This window comes from Polypterus senegalus, chromosome 13, assembly GCF_016835505.1.
Source record: "Polypterus senegalus isolate Bchr_013 chromosome 13, ASM1683550v1, whole genome shotgun sequence".
NCBI classification, from domain to species: Eukaryota; Metazoa; Chordata; class Cladistia; order Polypteriformes; family Polypteridae; genus Polypterus; species Polypterus senegalus.
In genome coordinates, this window is record NC_053166.1 from 23,814,660 (window position 1) to 23,838,074 (window position 23,415).

The following is a 23,415-nucleotide window of genomic DNA, read 5'->3' on the forward strand; positions in this document are numbered from 1 at the left end:
AATGATGTTAATGCTAGAGCTTTACACATTAATGAGAAGTCATTCTTTGTTCTTTCTGTTGTCCTCACTGTATGGTCCGTAAGTCAAAAACTATCATACCGATACTTAACAAATTAGCTCTCAATTCTCTGAATGACTATCGCCCAATTGCACGCAATTCAGTAATAGCTAAATCTTTTGAAAGACTGGTGCTGATCCATATTACATTGCAATGCCAAAATACCACCAGGAATCTATTAAAGGCAATTTGCCAACAAAAAAATAGATCTGCAAATGATGCAATATCTCTAGCCATCCACAAACCTTTGGTACACACGGAACAATCCACCTAAATCAAAAATTTTCCTTCTAACAGACCAAAACATGTAAGGTTGGGCACATACAGTATCTCCACTAGGGTACTCAACACTGGGGTCCAAACAGGGATGTTTGCCGAGCCCCATATTTTCCACTGTTTATCCATAATAGCTTACCCATCCACAGCACAAGCATGATTGTAAAATTTGCAGAGGACACCATATAAAATAGGAATAATGTTGGATAACACCAAGACCAACTACAGGGAAATACTATAAAATTGGACAAATGGTCTACAGAAAACAATTTCTCATTAAATGCTCAAAATACAAAAGAAATAATAATTGATTTCAGGAAAATCAATAGGACAGAGTTCACATCCCTCAGAATTAACAGTGTAATTGGGAAGATTAATCCACTTCAAATTTCTCGGGGTCCACATTACAGAGGACATCTCCTGGTCCCTAAACAGCACACACCTTGTCAAGAAGGCCCCACAATGCCTTTTCTTCCTAAGGAGACTGAAAAGGGTTAATCCACCGCAGCACCTTTTGATCAATTTTTATGGTAACTCTATAGAGAGCATCCTGACTTACTGCGGAAAAGTACGGTATGCTGGCTGCACTGCAGATGATTAGAAAATATCTGCAAAGGGTGGTAAAGGCGGCAGGGCGCATCATTGGTGCCAGACTCCAAGATTTGCAGGAGATTTATATCACCTCATGCTACAGGACAGCCCTGGATATTATTAGAGATTTGTTCCACCGAGGACACTGCACGTTTGACCTGTTGGCCTCTGACAAACGCTACAGGGGTCATACATGCACAAACTACCAGACATAAAAACAGCTTCTTTCCTATAGAAGCTAAAATGCTATCCTGCAATCTGCACAACACTCTCCTCACTTTAACACTATTGGATGAAAATGTGAAATAAACCTCTAACTCCACCCCCCCCCTTTTTTATCCACTTTGCTTTCACATTTTTCTATATAACCTGTACATTCACATATAAACATGTGCAATAATCTCATTGACTTCAATCCTAATAATCTATGTTCTTTTTCTATTTATATTCCTGTCTATTTACTGTACTTAGTGTTTATTGTATTATATATTAATATTATATAATAGTGTCTGTCTATTACAGTATACCTGTTATTGTGCATTGTTGAACATATGTTTTCTCTTGTTTTTTTTTATATATTTATTTGAATGTACATGTATTCATGGCTTTATGTTTACAAGGTGTTATCGGTTGGAAAGTTGTCAAAAAATATTGCAGCTATGTGAGCAGTAACAATAAAGAATATCTTATGTTATCATGGATTTGAATGTGTCATCTCTACAGATTTTTCAGGTTAAAGTAATGGGCAAGATGAGAGGGAGTGGAGAACCACTGCCCCAAGGAAATGTAGTAGATTAATTCTATTGTTCTTCCTAACACTACAATTAGAAATTCATCAAATTACCATAGCCATAAACAAAACACAGATAATGGTAGTGTCTTGGTAACGATCAGTAAACACAATGCTGGCACGATAACATTATGAAAATGACAATAGTAATGTTATCAAAATGATGTAAAAGAAGAGAAATGCATCCAGAATTAAAGTGAAAAATCCCCAAATCATGACACGTCTCAACCACTCATGGATTGGCGGCCTGACCAGAATTAGTTCCAGCCTTGAACTTGAACCGGCTGGGATAGGCTTCAGCCTCTTAAACACTGCATTTCAATAAGTGAGTTTGAAATATATGACAACAAATGAAATTAAATTGTGTTATGCTGTCAATATAGTAAGTGTGCACAGGCCCAATTTTGAATGAAGTACTTTTCTCATATATGAGGAAATGGTTAAATCCTTGTATTTAAGAGCAGGTTTTTAATAGCAGCACATAGGCAAGGGGGTGTATATGACCTCTTGCACAGCTGGTGAGTCTCTAATGTAATTGCTAGTGTCACTGCGCAATGAAGTCTGAGTCAGACCATCCATGTCAAGCCTCGTTGACAAAAAGCACATCTGCAGGTTGTGAATTCACTATCTTTGCAGACAGAGCCGTGCTAAACAAAGAACCAAAAAAACCATTGTGAGACAGGTTACTAAATGAATAGTCAATGTACTGCCTTTCTTGGAATTTATTAATAAAAACCTCAGCCACCTGATATACAAAGCTTCTTTAAAGATGGCATTGATTTTACAAAAAAATATACATAATAATATCAGTTTGAATAAAACCACTCATTGCATACATCCATATAAATCAGAGTGAATGTGTGTATATGCTAGATAGATAGAAGATATGTTTTATATATACAGTAAATACATGCACATATTTGAGACTTTTGGTAGATGACCTCTGCATTCAAGAGCTGATTTATGCATTTAAGCGTGAACCCACCTGCTTTCACTGAACCTTCTGTGCAAGTGCAGAAGATCACATCTGTTTTAGTGCTTCTTTTAAGGGTTGCCATTTCAATCAGCTTGCCTCATGTGGCTCATCTGCTGGGGTTAACAGTGGCTGCATTGTCTCTCCATTTTCCCCATGGGTAATCCCTTCCACTTCAATTCTCTCTCTACTGCCTTATAAGCCCCTTTACAGGAGCTCCTTCTTTTAGGAGGTAATACACTTGAACTTGCATTAGATAAATCCTAACTGCCTTGTTAATCTGCGTTGTCACTCTAATATGGAGCACAGACTATTAACAGTCGTGTGCCTATAAACAGGGACATACGCATAGATTGCTTTTGGGAACATACTTAAAATTCTTTTTTTTTTTTTCCTTTTCTTGTTTAAGTGTCGTTAAAATGTGTACACAGGGAAAAAAATTCCTTACCTGCAAAATTTCTCTGTATTTCTTGAAATCACTGGACATGCTCCTTTAATGTTCATTTTTGTGGAGTGTTAGTGCGGCAGTGGCAGATTACCAACTGTAAATCACAAGGCTTGTGCTTCAATCCCCAGCTCCGTCTCCCACTGCAGCTGCAAATAAGGCACTTCACTTGCCAAAGCTCACACTGTAGAAATAAACAAAACATGTGTCCTGTTGAAGGTCATGTACTTCATCCGGACATTTAGCAATTCTTTTGTCAATTATATACACTACAGTTCCAGAGCTATTCCACAGGCAACCAAAAAGTCAGTACACATTGGTTTGCTTTTACTCTAGTAAACATTACAGTGTCTTGTTGGGTTTAACTTGCCTTAGTAAGGGATAGCGTCACTTCTAATATCTGCTTAGGCCAAGATCATCTTCTTCATGGTTTATTCATTAGTTTCATTTGAGTTTGGTTAAAAAGAAAAATAAGGAATTAAAAAGTGAGTTAATCTCTGGATATACATAGCTGCACAATATTAATAGACAGTAAACTAAACCATTTAGTTGTAATAGCAACATCCAGACCTGCTTATGCTTTAAGTACTGAAAAGCACTGTGACCAAATCACGGTTACAGGAAAAGAAGAAAGCCCCAGGTTTAAAATGTTGCCAAGTGTAAAGTACAACCTATTACAATCCATGTATCTCCCTAAGCAACAGTATATCTGAAATATTGTGGAGATCAAAATTTTTAGTTCAGGTTTTCAAAGGATTTACATGTTTTATTTTCATTTTTCCTCAAACACGTTTGAGCACTTTTGGAGACAGAGAGAGAGAGAGCGAGCACATGCACGTCTAGACATAACACATAATCCAATCAAAATGTTGCACAGTTTCTAGCATTGCATAGTGGTACAAATGTGCCGATTTTGCATTTTTTACGTACATATAACTGCTGAAGATAACACTTTATGTAGAGAATCTCATGGTAGAACAGGATTATTTGTTCAGTAGACAAAGTACCTGACATTGCCCAGGTATATATGTATAATAGGTTAAAGTAATAAAGAAACTGTTTTTTAAACAGTGACCCTTTTCTCATTACTGGCAAAAAGGTAAATGTTCCATCCATCACTTACAAAACCTCTCTCAATTTGTCTCCTCTCTTCTCCATATTGTGGCAAGGTAACTTCTTACTGGGTTGGAACCATGAGCACTACTGCTTTGCATTACTGTGGTTTCACATACATACACAGTATGTTTATTTGCACATGGAGGGCTTATTGAATAACTGAATCATTGATACATCATGTAAAAACTGGACAGAACTACCAGTTTTTGTGGTGTTTCCTTTATTGAACTACTACATTTTATAAAACTTCATACTCCATAAATTCTGTTTGTTGAGTTAACTGTCGTGTACATGCAAAAGTTTATGAACATCCACTCAGCTGTTTTCAAGTAACATGGTTTGTGTAGTGTTGGCCCTCCCATTATGATTCCCAGTTAAATTTCTTCCAACTCCATAAAGCATATATTTAAAATTGCATGAACAACAAGGTAAATACAAAATTCTGTAAAAGCCAACAAATCATTTTTGTGTTGGTAACCCTTCACACCACACACACACACACACACACACACCACTAATCTCCGCAGTTGTCTCAATTGGATTACTGAAGTAGAATGTAGCTTTTAACTGTAAATATGGGTAAACCTAAACATCACGCCAAATTCAGTGCCATTGGCTGAACCATTTTTGCAGAATAGCAAAGTTCTATTTTTGTGATTCCCAAACCGTCAACCCAAATTACAATCCCATTTATCAATGGAACTTTTGAAAAGCCTTAAAGTATAGATCTTACGTTGAATCAACAATAATATGCATTCAAAATGTCATGAACTTTATACAATGCATTCTTTCACATTCAACCCCCATATCCCTGATTTTAACTATAATTTCAGATTTCCTTTTTTCTATTCAGTCATTTTCTAACTCTTAGTCCAGGACAGGGCCACAGGAGGTGCTGGAGCCTGTTCCAGCCAGCACAAGGCAAAAGGCAGGAAACAACCCTGGATAGGGAGCTAGTCTATTGCAGGGTGAAAACACAGACACACACACACACACACTAGGGCAGATTAAGTATAACCAATTTACCTAACCTTCAGGTCTTTGAACTGTGGATGGAAACCAGAGCTACCGGAGGACAGCTACAAAGACATGGGGAGAACATGGGGACACAAAAACAGTAGCACTACGAATGCATCACCATGCCGCACTCCTTTTGGATTGAATTTTTGAAATGTCATGTAGCCTGGACTTCAAGTTGGTTCAGCTTTTTTTATACATGCAAAATTTCATGAAGATCAACTCTAGCGTTTTGGAATAATGCAGTTTGTGTATTGACTGCCCATTACAACTCCCTTCCACAATTACATTTTTGAAATGCCATGTAGCACATATTTTACATTAGACCAACAGTAACGTACATGCAGAAGTCTGTGAAAATCAGTTCTGCCATTTTTCTTGTCATTGTCTTTTTGTTTGCCAAATAGACAAGATGTGATACAAGGAATGAAATGAAGTCCTAGTGTGCAAAACAGATAAATAACATCAGAAATAGCCAAAAACAAATGACAGAGGGTATAATTTTATATATATATATATATATATATATATATATATATATATATATATATATATATATATATATATATATATATATATATATATATATATATATATATATATATATTTATTTTTTATTTGTGGTGATTCAGCAGTTCACAAGTGACCATCTATATTTAGTCACTTTGAGTTGACAATTAAAAGATGATATATCTTAGACTTGCAGCCACAAGGCTCCACAATGCTTTTTCTATTAAATATTTTTTGATTGTCTGGCAGACATCTGATCTGCAATATCCCAACTCTATTCCCAATAAAGCACAGATGATTTTGAGTGCAGCAGGTCATACTGCTCAGTATCTTTGTTCCTGTAATGTAGTTTTCTGATGCTATGTGATCTTCTGTGCACCTTTTCCCCAAGTTATATTGTCAATCTTTGTATTATGTTACACTGTGTTTGTTGTATTACACGCTAGTGTTGCATTGTATACTGGTACTAAAAAGATGTTAAAAAAAAGGTACTGTATCAGCACTTCAAAGTAATATTTGCACACTTGAAACTGCAAGGGGGACAAACATCCAAGCCAGCTTCTTGTTACAATGCGTGTACATTAGTGCACTCACAACTCTGAGGGGGATTGACAGTGTTGTCCATTAATTGTTTCAACATGGTTTTGGTACTTGTACTGAGGTGCAATAGCCAGTAAACTGTGCCAAAGTCAAAATTTTAGTATCAATCCCACACTATTGAATACTCTTAACACCTAATAAATGATGATGCCCATGGCTAACTGACTGACCTTGGCCACAAAAAGGAAAATATGCTATTAAAGTCTACTTTAGTACACTTATGGGGCACAGAAGCTTGTAGTTAAGGGTAATAAAGCTGAAGAGAGAGAGAACCTGCTGTGTAATGTGACATAACCACACTTGTTACAGTTCGAAATCAAAAGTTTACTCGAGTAAAGTGTGTTCCACTGTAGTTTAACTGGGTAAGACAGTGCTTTCTCACTCTAAGCCTTGGAATTCACAGCCAAGTGTGTCTTGGGGAGAATGTGAAAAAGAGGGGGGCAAAGCCCTCGATGATTTTTCATTTCTGACAATAATTTACTACTGTAAAACAAAAGACCACAAATATTTTTTGGTACGTCAAGGACAATGAATGCTTCACAACTATATTTTTTAAATGAATGTTAATTATGGGGTCCCTAATATGAGCTATTCTATCCCCATATAATCGAAATGAGAGCTGTGTCCGCATACTTGCAAAAACATCAGCACTGTTCTCAGTGGGTGTGGGACTCCTCCATGACGGTGATTTGCCTCCTATCCTGTTTGCGAGTGTCATGGACAGGATATCAAGGAGCAGCCGAGGAGAGAAGGGTGCCCAGTTCAGTGGTCTTAGAACTCTGTCATTGTTTTTTGTAGACAACATGGTCATGTTGGGATGGTTTGTGACTGAGTGTGAAGTGGCAGGAATGAGGATCAGAACCTCCAAATCTTAGGCCATGGTCCTCAGTAGGAAAAAAGTGGAATGTTCTCTGTGAGTGGGAGGTGGAAGTACTGCCTAAAAGTGGAGTTTAAGTATTGTGAAGTGAAGGAAAAAGGGTTGATGAGTCAAGTGCAATTGTGCAATCACTATACCTATCTGCATTGGTGAAAAAGGAGCTGAGCCAGAGAGCAAAGCTCTCGATTAACCAATCAGTCTATGTCCCTACCCTGACCTATAGCCATGAGCTTTGGGTAATGACCAAAAGGATGAGATAATGGTTATTAGTGGCCAAAATGACCTTTCTTCACAGGGTAGCTAAGCAATACGTTAGAGAGAGTGTGAGAAGCGCAAACATCCGAGAAAGGCTAGGAGTAGAGTAGCTCACACTCTGCAACAAGAGAAACAAATTGAAGTTGTTTGGTATCTGAAATGGAGGTCTCTCTGTTGAGGTTATATGGGCTTGACCAGCTGGGAGGAGACCCCAGTGAAGAACTAGGGCTCAATGTAAGGAATATAAGATGGCCCAGGTACCCTTTGGGGTCCCACAGTATGAGTTGGAAAATGTGGCAGTGGAGAGGGACATATGGATCTCACTGCTAAGGCTGTTGCCCTAGTGACCTGATCCCAAAATGAATGAATTAATGAACATTAATTATGAAACTAAAGGCTTTTCATCTTTGCCAATATAACATATGCGTCACATTTGCGCATTATTACAGAAAGCAGTTGAACATTACAGTTCTTTACCAAAGTTTGGCTGGCAATTTTGTTAAACTAAAACTCTAATGTATCTGGTGCATTGAAATCAAATCAAAATCTTTGTCATTGTAGCAATGAGACATTGAACAACAAAAATTTTAGGTGCAATTTTCCAGCGCAGAAAAAATAAAAACAAAACAAAAACACAATTACTCAAGTTACAACTAAATAAAGGAGTAAAATAAGTTTCCAACATTGTCCATAACAGCAGAACAATGTTTTCCACTAATACATACATAATATTGCACTTGTCCCTTGTCCCTTATCTAATGTTAACTTAGAATGAAAGTGCACTCGGTCAGATTGACCACTTGGCAGCATTCAGCATGGTGATGGCTGAAGGATAGAAACTGTTTCTCAGTCTATTCATCCTTTCCTCAATTCTGACCTGTCTCCCTGTCTCTACCACTGAGAAGCAATTCCATAGCATGATGCTGCCAGCACCATGCTTCAACTGTAGGGATGGTATTAGGCAGGTGATGAGCAGAGCCTGGTGTTCTCAAGACATAATGCTTGGAGTTCTGCCGAAAGACTTCAATTTTTGTCTTCTCAGACCAGAGAACCCTTTTCCCCATGCTTTCAGAGTCCTTTCATATTTTGTAAACTCTAACTACTTTACCATAAACTCCTGGTTGATGGAGTTCTTCTATCTCAGCTGAAGACTTCTAAAGTTCTGTTATGTGTTACCATCGGGCTCTTGGTCACTTAACTGACCAAAGACCTTTTTGTCCAGTTATTTGGTCTGCCTGGATGGCCAACTCTAGAAAAAGCCCTGTTAGTTCCAAATTTCCTCCATTTCACAATTACTGGAGGCCACTGTGCTGCTGGGAATGCTCAAAGCTTTATAGATCATTTAATCCCCTAGCACTTATCTATACATTACCACAGTTTTATCACAGATGTCTAAAGAGTTCCTTGGCCTTCGTGGCATGGTTTTTGTCCTAACATGCAGCGTCTACTGTAGGACCATATACATACAGGTTTATGCCTTTCTAAACGATGTCCAGTCAATTCAGTCTACTACAGGTAGACTCCAATCAAGTTCTAGACAAATCTCAAGTACAGTATAAGTAAAATAAACAGGATGCACCAAACCATAATTTGGAGTGCCTCAGGAAAGGCTCTGAATGCTCATATGAATGAGGGATTTCAGTTTTTGATTTTTAATACATGTACAAACCTTCCTGAAAACATCTCTTGACTTTGTTATTATGGGTATTTGAGCGTAGACAGGTGGATAAAAATCGGCAATCTAAAAACAACAATAGAATTTCGCAGAAAGTGAAAGGGTCTGTAAACTTCCTTAATCCATGGCATGTAATCCATCCTGACCAGTATGCCATCACTGTGATCATCAACAGGACATCAGTTATAGAAAATAAGATAAAAAGATCAATTATACACATCAATAAGGCTCTTTTATTCTCTGTATATAAAATGTGCAATTTAATTTTATTTTGTATTTAGATTTATCTGAATCTGAGAGAATTTTGGCTTTAACCGAAGTGTTTTTGTTTCCCTTTCAGAACCTGAAGCAGGAGAAGTGTCACCTCCTGTTGGCGCTGGAATAAACAGTAATAGCTGGACCTTCAAGTATGGACCCCCGGCTGGCAACCCCCAGCAGCTGAAACCAGGTGAAGTCCCAGAAAACTTCATCATTCCTGGCTCACCGGCCATCATCTCTATCCGGCAAGGCCCCCCGGGTGCTGCAGATGACAAGAGTGACTTCATAACCTTTGGCAAAAAGGAGGAAACCAAAAAGAAGAAGAAAAAGAAGAAGGGAAAGGCTGATAAAAAGGAAAAGGCCAACGATGGTGGAGACCACTAGCGGAGATATCACTGAAACAGAGTCACTGGCTCTGTTCACACTCAGAAAGGAGAGTTCCCGGCTGTTCACCAAAATAAAATTTCAACCTCAGTCACTGCAGTCTTTTCACCTTTCTGATAATGTACTTTTAGAACCTTACAATTCAAATTTGCTTTCCATGAAAAGACAAGAAATGCTTTCTGTAAATCTTCTCTCTCTTTCTCCCTCTAAAAATAACTGTCCGCATTCCTCCTTTGCTGAAGTAGCATTTACCTCTTTCTGAACAGACCGACTTGAGGATGATGCAGGGCTATTGTTGTCTTTGGTTGGTTAGTTTAAGATCAGTTAAAAAGATATTTAGTATTACAGACAAAAACAAAGGCTTGCTGTTACCGTATTCAGACTTTTTTTTGACACAAAGATGTGGATGTTTCCTTCGACACTTTTTTCACTATATATGAAAAAGAAAAAAAAATGAAATATCCACAAAGGCATTCTTGTGTGTTTGTGTGTGTGTGCGCGTGTATGCACACTTGTATTAATTTTGCTATAAACATAGGATAGCAAAATGAACGTTCTGGAGCAGCCGAGTCTAGCAAGTGAGCCAAAGGGACTCATGTTTTCTGAGCAGCAGGAGATCAGACTTTGCCACATACTGCTTATATATCTAGATCTTTAAAAGGTCTCATTCCCCTGCTTTTTCACCAAGTCTCTCACTTTTTATTTTGTTAAAGATTTAGTAATTTTGCAATTGTCATCCAGACATCAATAGCTCAGTAGAGGTTTCTGTCATTAACAGTGCCCCTTAGTTCTAGGAAGCCCATCTCGGCATCATTCCCAATGACAACAATCCATCTTGTATTTTGTTGAATGTATTTACATACAAATAAATAAATAAATAAATATATAACGTCTCCCCTTTTGCAAAGAAAACATGGACGTTGGTCTCACTGGCTGTGAAACAGTTAACATTTTAAGTATCTTAAACAATGGACAAAGACATCTGAACCCGGCTTAACCTTTATGCATACTTGCGTTAGGATAACTGCACTACTAATAGACATTTTGAGATGTGAATAATCCAGAGGCTCATCTCAGTGAAGGCCTTGCAAGGTCAACGTTTGTGGCGGACTGGCCATGTGGAAGGTGGGATTGCTGGAGAAATGCAGGGATCGGTTTCCCACCTGTAGCTACGCTTGGAAGTATAGCTCTGGTTGAATGCTATGGTACATTTACATTTCAATAGTTGGCAGTACAGAAGAGCATTATAGCCAGCTCTCTGTTGGCTTGCAGAAACTGATTTTGTGCTTTAAAATTTCCTCAATTTCAGCTTTCTAGGAAAAAAATAGAAATATACTAACCAAAATAAAAACAAGAACTCTGTATTAAAATGAGCAAATAAATGCACTCATAAAACTTAATATACTTCTTTTTTACATGCTTCTTTATTCAGTCTGGACTTTTTCGTCTGGGTAAACACGAAGTTAAAATGCCATATGCAAATGACTTGACGTGTTATTTTGTAGCCAAGTCTGAAGTTCGCAGTCAATTCAGAGTGTTTATTTTTTTCCTGAGATTTGCTACTACATCACCGAAATGGTTTTACCAGTTTTTGCCTTCTGGCTGAACAGAATGTTCAGAATTCAAACACCTGTCCCAGGTGAGGCACTGCATCCCAAAGAGAAAAGCATGTTCTCTTTAAAGGATATCTTCTTGGCTGGTAGTTTTTTTTTTTTTAGGAGACAGACTGTAACAGAATAATTTTGAGGCCACACTGACACATTTCAGGATATGAAGCCATTATGAGTAGCCAAGCAGTTCTCAACCTGCAGGGTGCGACTTCCACAGCAGGAACCCCTTTCTACGTTGGGTATTCAGCAACACAGGCTCTGTGGTGGCCCCTCTGTTCACGAGCGAATGGCACTTGGATGCACCGATTAGTCTCTGGGATTCCTAACTATTTTAGGCTATCATTAACTGAGGAGTTTTGAGAGGGATGCTGTAGGTTGTATACAGTATACACAAAGATAAGTTGTAGTTTGATACTCACAAGGTTTGCTTATGCATATTTTTAATATGATTTGAATAAATGTTTATTAATATAAAAATGAGTTTATATGGTTATAGACTAAAATGGATTATTTTTTTTCCCTCTTTTCTTTCCAATTTAACCTTGTTAGTAGATTGAAACATTGCCTAGTGGGGAAGTATTATCGCTGCTATGATTGCTTTTCAAAATCCTTATTATTTTTGTCTACAGTCAAACCAGTTACAGCGCAGTACTATCAATCACACAGTTAGCATTTGCTGCATGTATTATCATCAACAATAACTAATGGCACATTTTATTTTAAATGACTACTGTATTACACTTCACCTTTTTTTTTTTTTTTTTTCAGTCTGGTGATCTATTCAAACCAACTTGTACGCAAAATAAAGGACCATACTTTATGTTTATCAGACTGACCTTACTAACTTTTTAGCTGTATGTAATTCTAAGATGTATGCTCTAAAATGCAATCTTTTTTTTTGTGTTAGGCTTTTAAACGCTGACCTTACTAACACTGTTATGTGAAGCTGAAATATGTATGCTCCTATAAAACGATAAACCTTTGAACTGTATGTATCCTATGCTAATGTACGTGAATGTCCATGCAACCATCTTTTATTGGTGTATTTAATGATAGGCACTCACCTGTAAAAATGTGCAAAAACACCTATATAATCTTTTCCCTTTTTTGTACACCTTTTCATCAGTGTAACCGTGAATTAGTGTTTTGTTTTTTTTTTTTGTTTTTTTTTTTTATTGATACTGGTAATGTGTTTTGTTTATAAATCACAAATAAAATTTCTTTTCTTAATTACACTTTTCAGGAAAGTTTTTTTATTCTCAAACTGGTAAGAGCTTCCTTAAAGTCGCAGCAGTTAATGATCAGTTTTTTTATCTTATAAAAGTGGAACTGAAGTTGGTTTAAGCCAGTGTTTCTCAAATAGTGGGGCGGGCCCCCCTGGGGGGGCGCGTGGCTCCGTCAAGGGGGGCGCGTTTGACCTCGGGGAACATGCTTTTTTATTTTTCTATTTTGATTTTTTTTACTGTTTTAGAATAAAGTGCAATACCACTCCACTACTCCATATTTCTTTCTTTTTTTTTCTCTTATACGTTAATAAGGATACAGTGTTATGCAGAGGTGTACTTATAACAATTTTATAGACAAATGATACTATTTATAGTCGCGCGGGGGGCGCGAGATGGTTTCTTCTTCTTCTTAGGGGGGGGCATGACAGAAAATAATTGAGAAACACTGGTTTAAGCCAATGTTACATTGCATGACTTCTAGTTGTGGGGGGATCTCAGATTTACCAAACAGAGTTGCTGCTCTCTTAACCAGGTCTTGTCAATTTAAATGGCTGAAAAATCACAGCCCATGTCACATTTACCAACTGAGTGCTGATTTTTCAGGGTAGTCGTCATGTTCACCCCTTTTTTCTGGCATCCAATATTGTGGTGCCCGGCAGAGCCAGTGTCGAGAAGGGCCTCATGATGCCATTTTGATTTGCACTATATGGTAACTTCTTACATGCATCTGCACTTGCCTCTGAGGGAAAGTGTATTTTACAATTTTGGCCACAGTTACAATTTTCATTTGTACATCTGTGTTCTTTTTGAACAAAATGATATTGAAGGAACTACATCCATCCTACGAATTTCTTCATAATTTTATTTTAACACTTAAAGTGTGTCCTGCCAATTCGTTACTTGAACTCTGTTGGTCTTTCCACGGAACACATGCTTGGCAATGCCGCAATTGATCCAATAGCTTTTCCATTCCTGTTATGTTGTTTTTGCAATCTGGATACCAAAACTGCATACATTACAGATGCAGCCTCCAGTCACTCACTGAGACACGGTTGGCTGGTTGATACAAATTACAATAATAAAAAAAAAAAAAAAAAAATGGTACTGACATTCAACCTGAAAGAGAAAATTGCTTTATCACTCATATTAAAAAGGTCTTGAGTAATGTTTTCAATGAAGAAACAGTAAAAGTTATTGTTATGGAGTAGACAATCATGATTTTTTTTTTTTTTTAATTGCAAGCACTATATTTTATTGGCTAACTAAAAAGATTACAATATGCAAGCTCGGGGCCGGAGTTGCTTCTAAAGCTTGCATATTGTAATCTTTTTAGTTAGCCAATAAAAAGGTGTAATTTGCTTGGCTTTCCTCTACATTCATAATGGCTAACACGGTACAACACCCTAGTACTACAAGCACTATATTAAAAGCAGGCTGCAATCTGCCCCGTTTACAAAATGATGTTCAGATGGACTGTATGGAAACCGAGTTTAAATGCTGGAATTTTGCTCACAGATGTTTCATGCAGAGCTATGCTGTGAGACACTGTTTTAATCCCATGTATTTTGCAAAGGTTTCGGTTATCCAAGTGTATTACTCGCATCACAATCTTAAATTCGAATGATGGGTACATTTATGGCTCAGATGCCAGATGGAGCTCCTTTTTTTCTCCCAAGGGAACTGGAGAAACCACAGATAAACATCCTTGACAAGACAGAATGTTTTAGGATCAGAGCTTCTGGGACAAGCTGTCCATCAGCAGAGTAGTTAGCCAATTTCACAAGGAGTCAGCACCTCACATGGTCTTTTTGGCATAAAAAAAAAATAAAAAATTAACTGACCAAAGGCCACAGAGGGACTCCATTTAATAACCAAAAACAAATAAATACCATCCATGTCTCAGCTCAGCTGCTGAATCAAATAATCACCTCTCTGCCACAGACATTTCCTTAAATGCTGCTCTTTAATCTTCATATCCTTTTGGAAATCATTGTTTAAGCTTTGTTCTTTAAGACAAGGGTCATTTTTATTTAAGACTTTACATTCAAACTTTAATATTATTTATTTTCATTTATTTAACTTGCTGCTGTTCTGCTTTAATACATACCATTTTACCTTTAAAATTTCTATTCTTTGTAAATCCTGAGTGACAAAAGTAATAAAGCAGATACAGGGCACCTGCTGTGGGTTGATTGACACTTTCTTTCTTAAATGGCTAGCAGATTTGGGGCGCGGGTGGTCGCCTCCAGCAGAGAGAAGCACAGTAAGCAGTAACGCATCATGGCTTGGTAAGTGACATTAATCGAGGTGGGTCAGCCTCCATGTGTCTTAAGTACATTCAGGTACCAAGGTATAAAAGGCCAATAAAGCCGATATTGCCACCTCGTTTGAGTGACTTATTTTCACAAAAGATTTCTGTTGCCATAATTACTTGCACAGTTTTCACCAGGAAATGAAGAGCAATTCAATTGAGACTGAAAGCATAATGGAATCAAAATGAAGTCCCTGGGTGAAAAGTAAACAAGATCTCTGTTTGCATACAAAATGTGAATGAAACAAGTCTTCCAGAGGTTTATGTTCAATTATTTACAGTATGTTCACATTAAATGTATTAAGGTTGATGTTTATATTACACTTTTGCTGTCTAAATGCTAACAATATAATTTAAATGTAGTTTATTTACAGTATTCACTTTATTTTGTAATTTGCTTTTGTAGTTCTTATGATGTGTTCATGAAAAGGTCACAGAGAACAGAATTGAACATTTATAAACAAAATCAGACAGTTGACCATCGCTTACCTAAGAGGTCAGCCTTTAGTGTCTTGGTTATATTCAAAGACATCTGTATGTTGTTCCCACCAAGGCTAGCGAGTTCCTATGTGGAGTACTGAGGCTGTGTAGGCATCATGTATAACCAGTGCTTATGTGGTAGGATTGGAGTGTGTGTTAAGCTTAGAATACCTATCTATGATGAACTTGGCGAGTCACTCTTTCCACACAATAATATAGTTACTACCGTATATCTTCCAATAGTACCCCCAGCATTTATTCAAAACATTATTCGGACGGCCCGGCGTTTAAAAGAGACCGGCGGTTGTTGGAGACCGGCTATTATTCGCTGGGGTTCATTTGGCGGTAAAATACGGTATGGTACCGTATTTACGGTCACAAAATGTAGGCAACAACACTGGATGAACATTTCAGGATTTAATGAAATTATCATTACAGCAGTACGGTCTTATTAAAGCACTATACGGTACTACCGTAAGCATGAAAAACAGGTACGGTAGACGTCAACTTTCTTGCCAATGATGCCACCAGCACTGGCCTGCACCAGTCCGAATTTCACACGAAAGCGCTCATCAGCCCGACAAGTCCCCTGCGGAACATAAGGAAATGCAATAAGCTCCAGACTCACGCATATAAGTACTGTATATTTTCTTTTTGACATTCTCCCTTCCTCGATAGCATCCGACGACAAAACATTTTTTGACACGAAACGGTACTTCCCTTATTATTCACTGCAGGAGGGCGGTAGCCCAGGTGGTACGAAAAGAGGATTAGCGTACGAAAAAGGTGGTGGGCCATTGGAGATCGGCATTTACTACAGACCAGCGCTTAAAGGGGACCGGCTACTATTAGAGACCGCCGTCTATTTGTCGCGACATCTCTTCAAACCTGGCGTTAATTGGAAACGGGCGTCAATAAGAAGCCAGCCACTACTAGAAGATATACGGTAATTACCTTCTCACCCAAATATCCTTTCCTCCATATTTAAAAAACTGACTAGGCACATATTAAATAAATAAATAAATAAATAAAATGGTGATTGCTTTGTAGCGTTTCATTCTATTTCCTTGTGGCTTAGCTGTATTATATAATCTGCATATTTTTCTTTCCCTAGTATATTTCTTGCAGTGTGTGCAGACACCATGCTACAGATAAAGTGCAACAAAGAATACCGACTGATCAACATTATGAACTTTGTTGTCACGTGCAGGTGGCCAATTACAATGTCTCTATCAAAATATAAGGTTTTGATTAGACATAAAATGTAATGCAGTGTGATCAATACAGTTCAGATTTCTTGACTAAGCTACAATGAAGAAGTTTATATGTGAATTCTTTAGCGAAGTGCATCTTGCACAACATTCGGGCACAATTAGTCCCGCTCTATAGGCTATGTATTCTGGGTTCTTATATTTTACAATAGGGCAAAAGTAGCTCAAACAGCCCATAAGCCCAATTCACAAGTCTTACAGTCCATGAGAATATCTTAACTTGTCCACTGTTCCACAGCCAGGATAGAGACTGCATTGTTTATCCTGGATCAAATCTTCTATAGACCACTAAAGAGATATGTCAGAAATACAATCACTACAACAGAAGCATTGTAAGCCTTGATAATTAGATCTCATCAGGCCATGCAGCTCTGCCACTATTGAGATTTTAAATCAGTTCTTAAATGCTACCTACTCCAACCAATGATTCTGACCCTGCCTTTTCTTCAAAGAGCATATCTACAGGATTTAGGAAATCCTAATGGTGTTCTTTCTACCACTCAGTAAATAATATCTCCAGCTGAGGCAATTTTCTACCTAACCTTCCCAAATTTAAATAAAATTTGCAGGATCTTCTTTGAAGCGGTCTAAAAGTATTACTATACAAACTTGTCAAACTCCATCCAACCTCAGGATTTCACTTTACCCTGTGGTGCGTCCTGCCTTTTTTTGGACCTGAACATGGTTCATTCAGACCATATACTGTATGTTCCTAATCCACTCACAGGATGCAACTATTATCATTCTTGCGTGTGAACATGATATTCGTTCTGGACAACCACTGTTCAGGTTCAGATCAAGCAGACCATCCCTCTCAAATCACAATCCTACAGGTATGTGTCATTCTGCATGTGGGTATGAAGTCTCCCAGTAAGAATACAGTGTCGGTACATTGATTTAGTGCTTGAAAAAAAATCTAGCCAAAAAAAAAAAATGTATATGTGTGTGTATATATATATATATATATATATATATATATATTATATATATATATATATATTATATATATATATATATATATATATATATATATATATATATATATATATATATATATATATATATATATATATATATATATATATATATATATATATATATATATATATATATATATATATATATATATATATATATATATATATATATATATATATATATATATATATATTCCTTATTGGTGCCTACATGGAAATAATCGAATAAGCTCCAACCACGCAGCAAGTAGTTAGAAGTCAATGTCCCAATGCAAAAGACAGACCGCCTTTAAATCAAGAAGTCTAGTACAACAGCATATGCTCTCTGTTGAAAAAAAGTCCCACTAAAGTACACAAGCTCTTTCTCTGCCAAGGAAACTACATTTCTAGTTTCATAAGCCAATTTACATTGTGAAGGTTTATTATGCCTGGAGATATTGAACCCTTGCCTATCAACAAATGGCATCTAAGCCTCCCTGCATCATTCAAATTATGGACAGGGAACACATATGTATGCTTTATATTGATATTTCCTACTAAGTTGGACCAAACTACATGTGTCATTTGGCACTCACTGGCCAGCACCATCCCTGACAAATGTTACCTGGTTGTGTACTAATGTGGATTTCTGTGGAGGCAGATGTAGGTTTTGAACTTGGCATAAAACTGTATCAATTCACCCTATTGTCAAAGGTGCAGGAAGATAGAGATTGGGGATGTTTTCTTGGGACACACAACACACTCCTTAGTACAAATTCTGTGTCATTTGAATGCAACAGTGCACCTAATCATTCCTGCTGACCATGCAAATCCATGTGAGGACACTATCCATGTAATTTCAAGTCAACGCTTCAACCAATTCGAGCAGGATGTCACAAACCACATACAGTATAAACTAAAGCTTCTTCCACCAATCTGGCAGTGACACGAATACTTTGCTCCAATAGCCAGTACAGTCACAGAGGTTCATGGCGTAAAATGTGCGTCTACAAAATCTTCAAAAACGGTGTAATGCTGCAGAACTAACATGGCCTAAGATCCAAAATTAATGTATCAAGCACCTTGTTGGAGATGTGAAGAAGTCATTTAGGAGGGAAAAAAAAGTGGGTCCTAATTAGTTCTAGGTTGTTGTATGTAATACTAGCCATGCCCCGCGGCTTTGCCCATGTAGAAGTGAAGCAGGACAGTGAGGAGGGCCTCGCCCAGCTCCCTACTCCCGATATCACGCTTCCCCCTCCCCTCGGCCCGCAGCCTCCGTCTCAGATTAGCGCAAATATATCACACATGCAAGTGAACTGTGATTCTTAGCACAATGAGAGAAGTCGCAAAAATCAACCAGAATGTTCAAGCAAATTCTAGAAATCTAAATCCGTTAAGTAGTTCTTTCATAAAAGACACACACACTAATTTATATATATTGTGGTCCCCGGCCAGGGCTGGAGCCTGGCCGGGACGCCCAGGAGGACGTGAGGAGGGCTTGTGCCTCCTCCAGACCGTGAGGGGGCGTCCGTCCTAGTTCTGTTGGGAGCCACGGGTCGAGGGCATGGAAGCCCTACCCTGTAGGGGCCCGTGGCCACCGCCAGGCGGCGCCCCGATGCCGGTTTACCCCGTGTGGTCTTTGGCCGGGGATGGAGCCCGGCCGGGACGCCTTGTAGGACCAGAGGAGGGCGAGTGCCTCCTCCAGACCGAGTGGGGGCGTCCGTCCTGGTTATACAGGGGGCCTCGGGTACAGGGCTTGGAAGCCCAGCCCTGTAGGGACCCGTGGCCACCGCCAGGCGGCGCCCCAGTGCCTAATTATTCCGGGAGCCCGGCACTTCTGCCACACCAGGAAGTGCCAGGGGGAAGACGACCGGGGAGACACGGACGGCTTCCGGGTGCGCAGCGGCACTTCCGCCACACAGGGTGTGGCCATGCGTTAAGTGCCGGGAAGCAGCTGGAGCCCATCCGGCTCCCCATAAAAGGGGCTGCCTCCCTCCATTCAGGGGTGGACGTCGGGAGGTAGCAGGACTGAGCTGGAGAGAGGACGGGAGGCGGCCAGGAAGGCACAAAGACTGTGGGCCCTGGACTTTGGGGAAGTCGGTGCAAGAGGCACTGGGGTTTGTGAGTGTGCACTGGACTTTTGTACTTTGTAAATAAAGAGTGTGTTGGGTGCAAAAATGTTGTCCGTCTGTCTGTGCCGGGGCCAGCGTTCACAATATATAAAATATATATAATTATACTGGGGCATATATATATATATGTATGTGTGAGAGAGAGAGAGAGAGAGAGAGAGAAGTGCCATGGAGTGCAAGTCAAGGTCAGTTTTAGCATCCGTTTTTATGTTGTAAGCATTATTCAGAATAGCTATTATAACAATCAGTAGTATTCTAATGCAATGTTATGCTGGTTTTGTAGTTTTTAAATGTCCTTAATACATACTACTACAAAAAAAAATACATTGCAAGCAGTGCTATCAAAAAAGTAGGGAAACAAAAGAGCAAAATAAAGACTGGTAATATTATTGATGTGTTCTCATCATAGTGAGTAATATAAAAACAAAAAATGTACAAAGAATCAAGCATCATATTACAAATATTTATAGGTTGCCTTCAAAATGGTCATTGTCTAAAAATTTTCCTTGGAAAAATAATCAAAATTATTAAGAACATATAAAATTGACAAAAGAGAGGAGATCATTAGATCCATCAAGCTTGTTTGTTCAGTTAATTGCTTGGCTGTCTTAATATCTCATCCACCTCCTTAAAGGATGTGAAGGTTTCTGCTTTAACAACATGTGTCAGTAGTTTGTTCTAGGTTTCCACATCTCTTCCTGTCTTCAGTCTTAAAAGCACTTCCCCTTAACATCCATTTGTGTCCCCGGGTATATGATTTGCCATTGAGTCAAAAGAATTTTGCTGGATCCATTTCATTAATGCCCCGGAGAATTTTGAAGACCTGGATTAGGTCCCCATGTATCCTATTCTGCTAGAGAATAAAATGATCCTGTTAGTGTATGATATGTATTTAATTCCAGGGATGTACCTGGTTCCTCTCCTAAGCTTCAATTGCTACTATTTCTTTATTCAAGTGTGGTAACCAGAACTACACACACTTCTCCAAATGTGACATCATTAGTAAAATATACTGTATCGTTTAAGCATAACATCACTCGATTTATATTCAATAGTTTTTATGGCATAACCTACGTTTTATTTGCCTTTTCCATCTCTTCTGCTCTACACTTAGATTATCAAACCACTGTATCAATGTAAACCCCTAAATCTTTTTTGGAGATTACTTCCTGCAGTGCAGTGACTCCCATCTTGTATTGACAATTGACATTCATTTCACCCACATGTAGTACTTTGTACTTGTTTATGTTAAACTGTACTTATGAAAATGCGTGGGCTTACATGATACATAGGAGTCCTGGTTTGGGACTTTTAAAATCTGATCATCCTATAAATTTACCATCAGAGTGCCACATTCACCTGACATCCATAATGGTCAATGTAATAAAGGCTGCCTTTTACTTAAGCTATTCCCTAACATTTGTCACAACTGAATAGCTTTGCAAGTCCCATTTCGTTAATATTACTACAGCCAGACTTACTCAAGCAAAGAAGAAATTCCAAAAGCTTTTAATTTTAGGCTATGTTAATTGGCAATTGAAAATTGGCACTGTGTTTGAATCCTGGTGAAATGATCTTCGGCCCCAGCAATCCTTCAATGAATCATGGTGGTTCTGGAACCTACCGACTGAACGGTGCTTGCCCAGCCCTGGAGCACACCTGCATGTTATACCAGGTATACATTTTTTAATTTGTTAACTCTGCACAGGATATTCCATCATTTTCTTATTTTGCAAAGATTTGAGAGATATATTTAAAGTGATTAAACTTTAGATTTTACCTTTCATTGATGACACTGTCAAAAAGATATAGTTAAAAGCAATATCACCAATGTTAATACCTCCACAAATTCAAGATTAAAGGGCGTCATGTAGAATGGAGGCATACAGCGCTTGATACGAGTTTGTACATTTTTGCTACTGTATTTTGGCATTGCATACAGTATTTCAGAAGTAGTTGTGTCTTCATTTTGTTGGCTGCAAGTTTTAATTTTCTATAAACCAAGATAAAATGCATTGCTGATTAGGTCAATTTGAGAATAACATGACTCATAAACTAACTTCATGAGTGAATTATCAGTTCCCCAGAAACTCCTTTCATATCCTCTTCGCCTGCTCAGTCTGCTCATTTAGCAGGGTTGCCTGGCAACATTAATCACATTGCATCTTGCTCTTTGCCTTAAATGCTCAGCCGCTACTCATCTGGAGACAAGCTGAGAGGCACATAATAAAAGAGAAGCACCCCGTTATGCCAACTCTACTGCCTGAGGTAAGGGCATATTACACACATATGGGCATAATAATTCAGTCAGGCAGAAAGCAAAAGGGAAAGAAAAAAACAGGAAAAAGCTCAAATACACTAAAAACTATATATAGGGCTAAAAGGCAGGGCGGTTTTAAGAATGGATATTTTAACACAGCCACTTATTTCCTTTCTCCTTCAAAACAAATGAGTGCTGCACAAAAAGGTTATTAGGCAACACTACTAAATATGAAGGGCTGGGGCAAACATAAGGAACCCAATACCCTACCCAAGTCGCACAGTTTCATTTAGGAGAAAATGATTTGCTTATGAAGCTTGCCTGGTCTACAATATATACTTAAATTCACTTTTCTCAAAATCCATTGTAAGGCAGACTTCACAGTGATAGACATGACAAACAGTCCCAGTGGCCCCCACTTCTGCATAATAGGGCGGGTAATAAGGAATAATGAGTGTTCCTTTGGGGCATTCATTGAAAAGTTTAGATTGTCTCAATTTGTGAAATTTTAGACATATTAGGATTATAATAAAAATGTCAAAAAAGTAAATAGATTAATTAGGGCAGAATTAAACTTCCCCACAAAATGGGTTAGTTGATAATGAAACTAAGGGAAAAGGAAATCAGCAGCAGTTTTAAACTTGGCACAACAGACAAGGAATCAAAATTAAAAACTGGACTGTTATCTGCTGCATTTACACCGTGTTAAATCTTGATTACATGCTACTACTTTAAAAGGCCACCCAATCATACAAATCGTGTTTACATAAAACCCAATACTCATCTGTACTAATAAAAGGCAAAGCCCTCACTGACTCACTCACTCACTCATCACTAATTCTCCAACTTCCCGTGTAGGTAGAAGGCTGAAATTTGGCAGGCTCATTCCTTACAGCTTACTTACAAAAGTTAGGCAGGTTTCATTTCGAAATTCTATGCGTAACGGTCACAACTGGAACCTACTTATGTACATATACTGTATACCGGCCATAGCCTGCAGCTCAGTCGCCGTGTGAGGTTGCGTCCCTCATCGTCACGCCTCCCACGTAATTGAGTGCTTGCCCATAAAAGGCCGCCCGTCAGTGACAATCCAATAGAAACACTGCCGCGAAATATTCGCAGGTGAAAGATTGTGCTTATGCAGATGAAGAGGAGATGGTCAGGGTGGTGTTTGGCACAAACTCCGCAAAACTGCGAGAGAAACTTAAGTGCCGGGTCTTAGCGAACATTAAATAAAGCCGTGGACATCGTACGAGATAGCACAAGCACAGCTGAGAACCTTCGATGCATGTACTCCAAGCGGCTCACGTGAACTGACTGAACGCAGTACGCAGACAAAAAGCA

At 38.4% G+C, this 23,415-nt stretch overlaps 1 protein-coding gene and 1 long non-coding RNA gene across 38 annotated transcripts in view; one reads left to right on the forward strand and one right to left on the reverse strand.

The window, feature by feature from the left end:
* LOC120542147 (protocadherin alpha-C2-like) overlaps nt 1-12,520 on the forward strand; it is a 503,189-nt gene extending 490,669 nt beyond the window's left edge. For all 37 annotated transcript variants that reach the window (XM_039774336.1, XM_039774351.1, XM_039774360.1 and 34 more), the window contains one exon: nt 9,524-12,520. In XM_039774336.1, the coding sequence (XP_039630270.1) occupies nt 9,524-9,825 (302 nt within the window). In that variant the 3' untranslated portion in view covers nt 9,826-12,520. The remainder of the gene's footprint in view (nt 1-9,523) is intronic.
* Nucleotides 1-23,415, reverse strand: part of LOC120542161 — an 80,418-nt gene that overhangs the window by 46,710 nt on the left and 10,293 nt on the right. Inside the window, exon 2 of the long non-coding RNA XR_005636164.1 lies at nt 3,137-3,317. This is a non-coding gene — a long non-coding RNA (uncharacterized LOC120542161). The remainder of the gene's footprint in view (nt 1-3,136; nt 3,318-23,415) is intronic.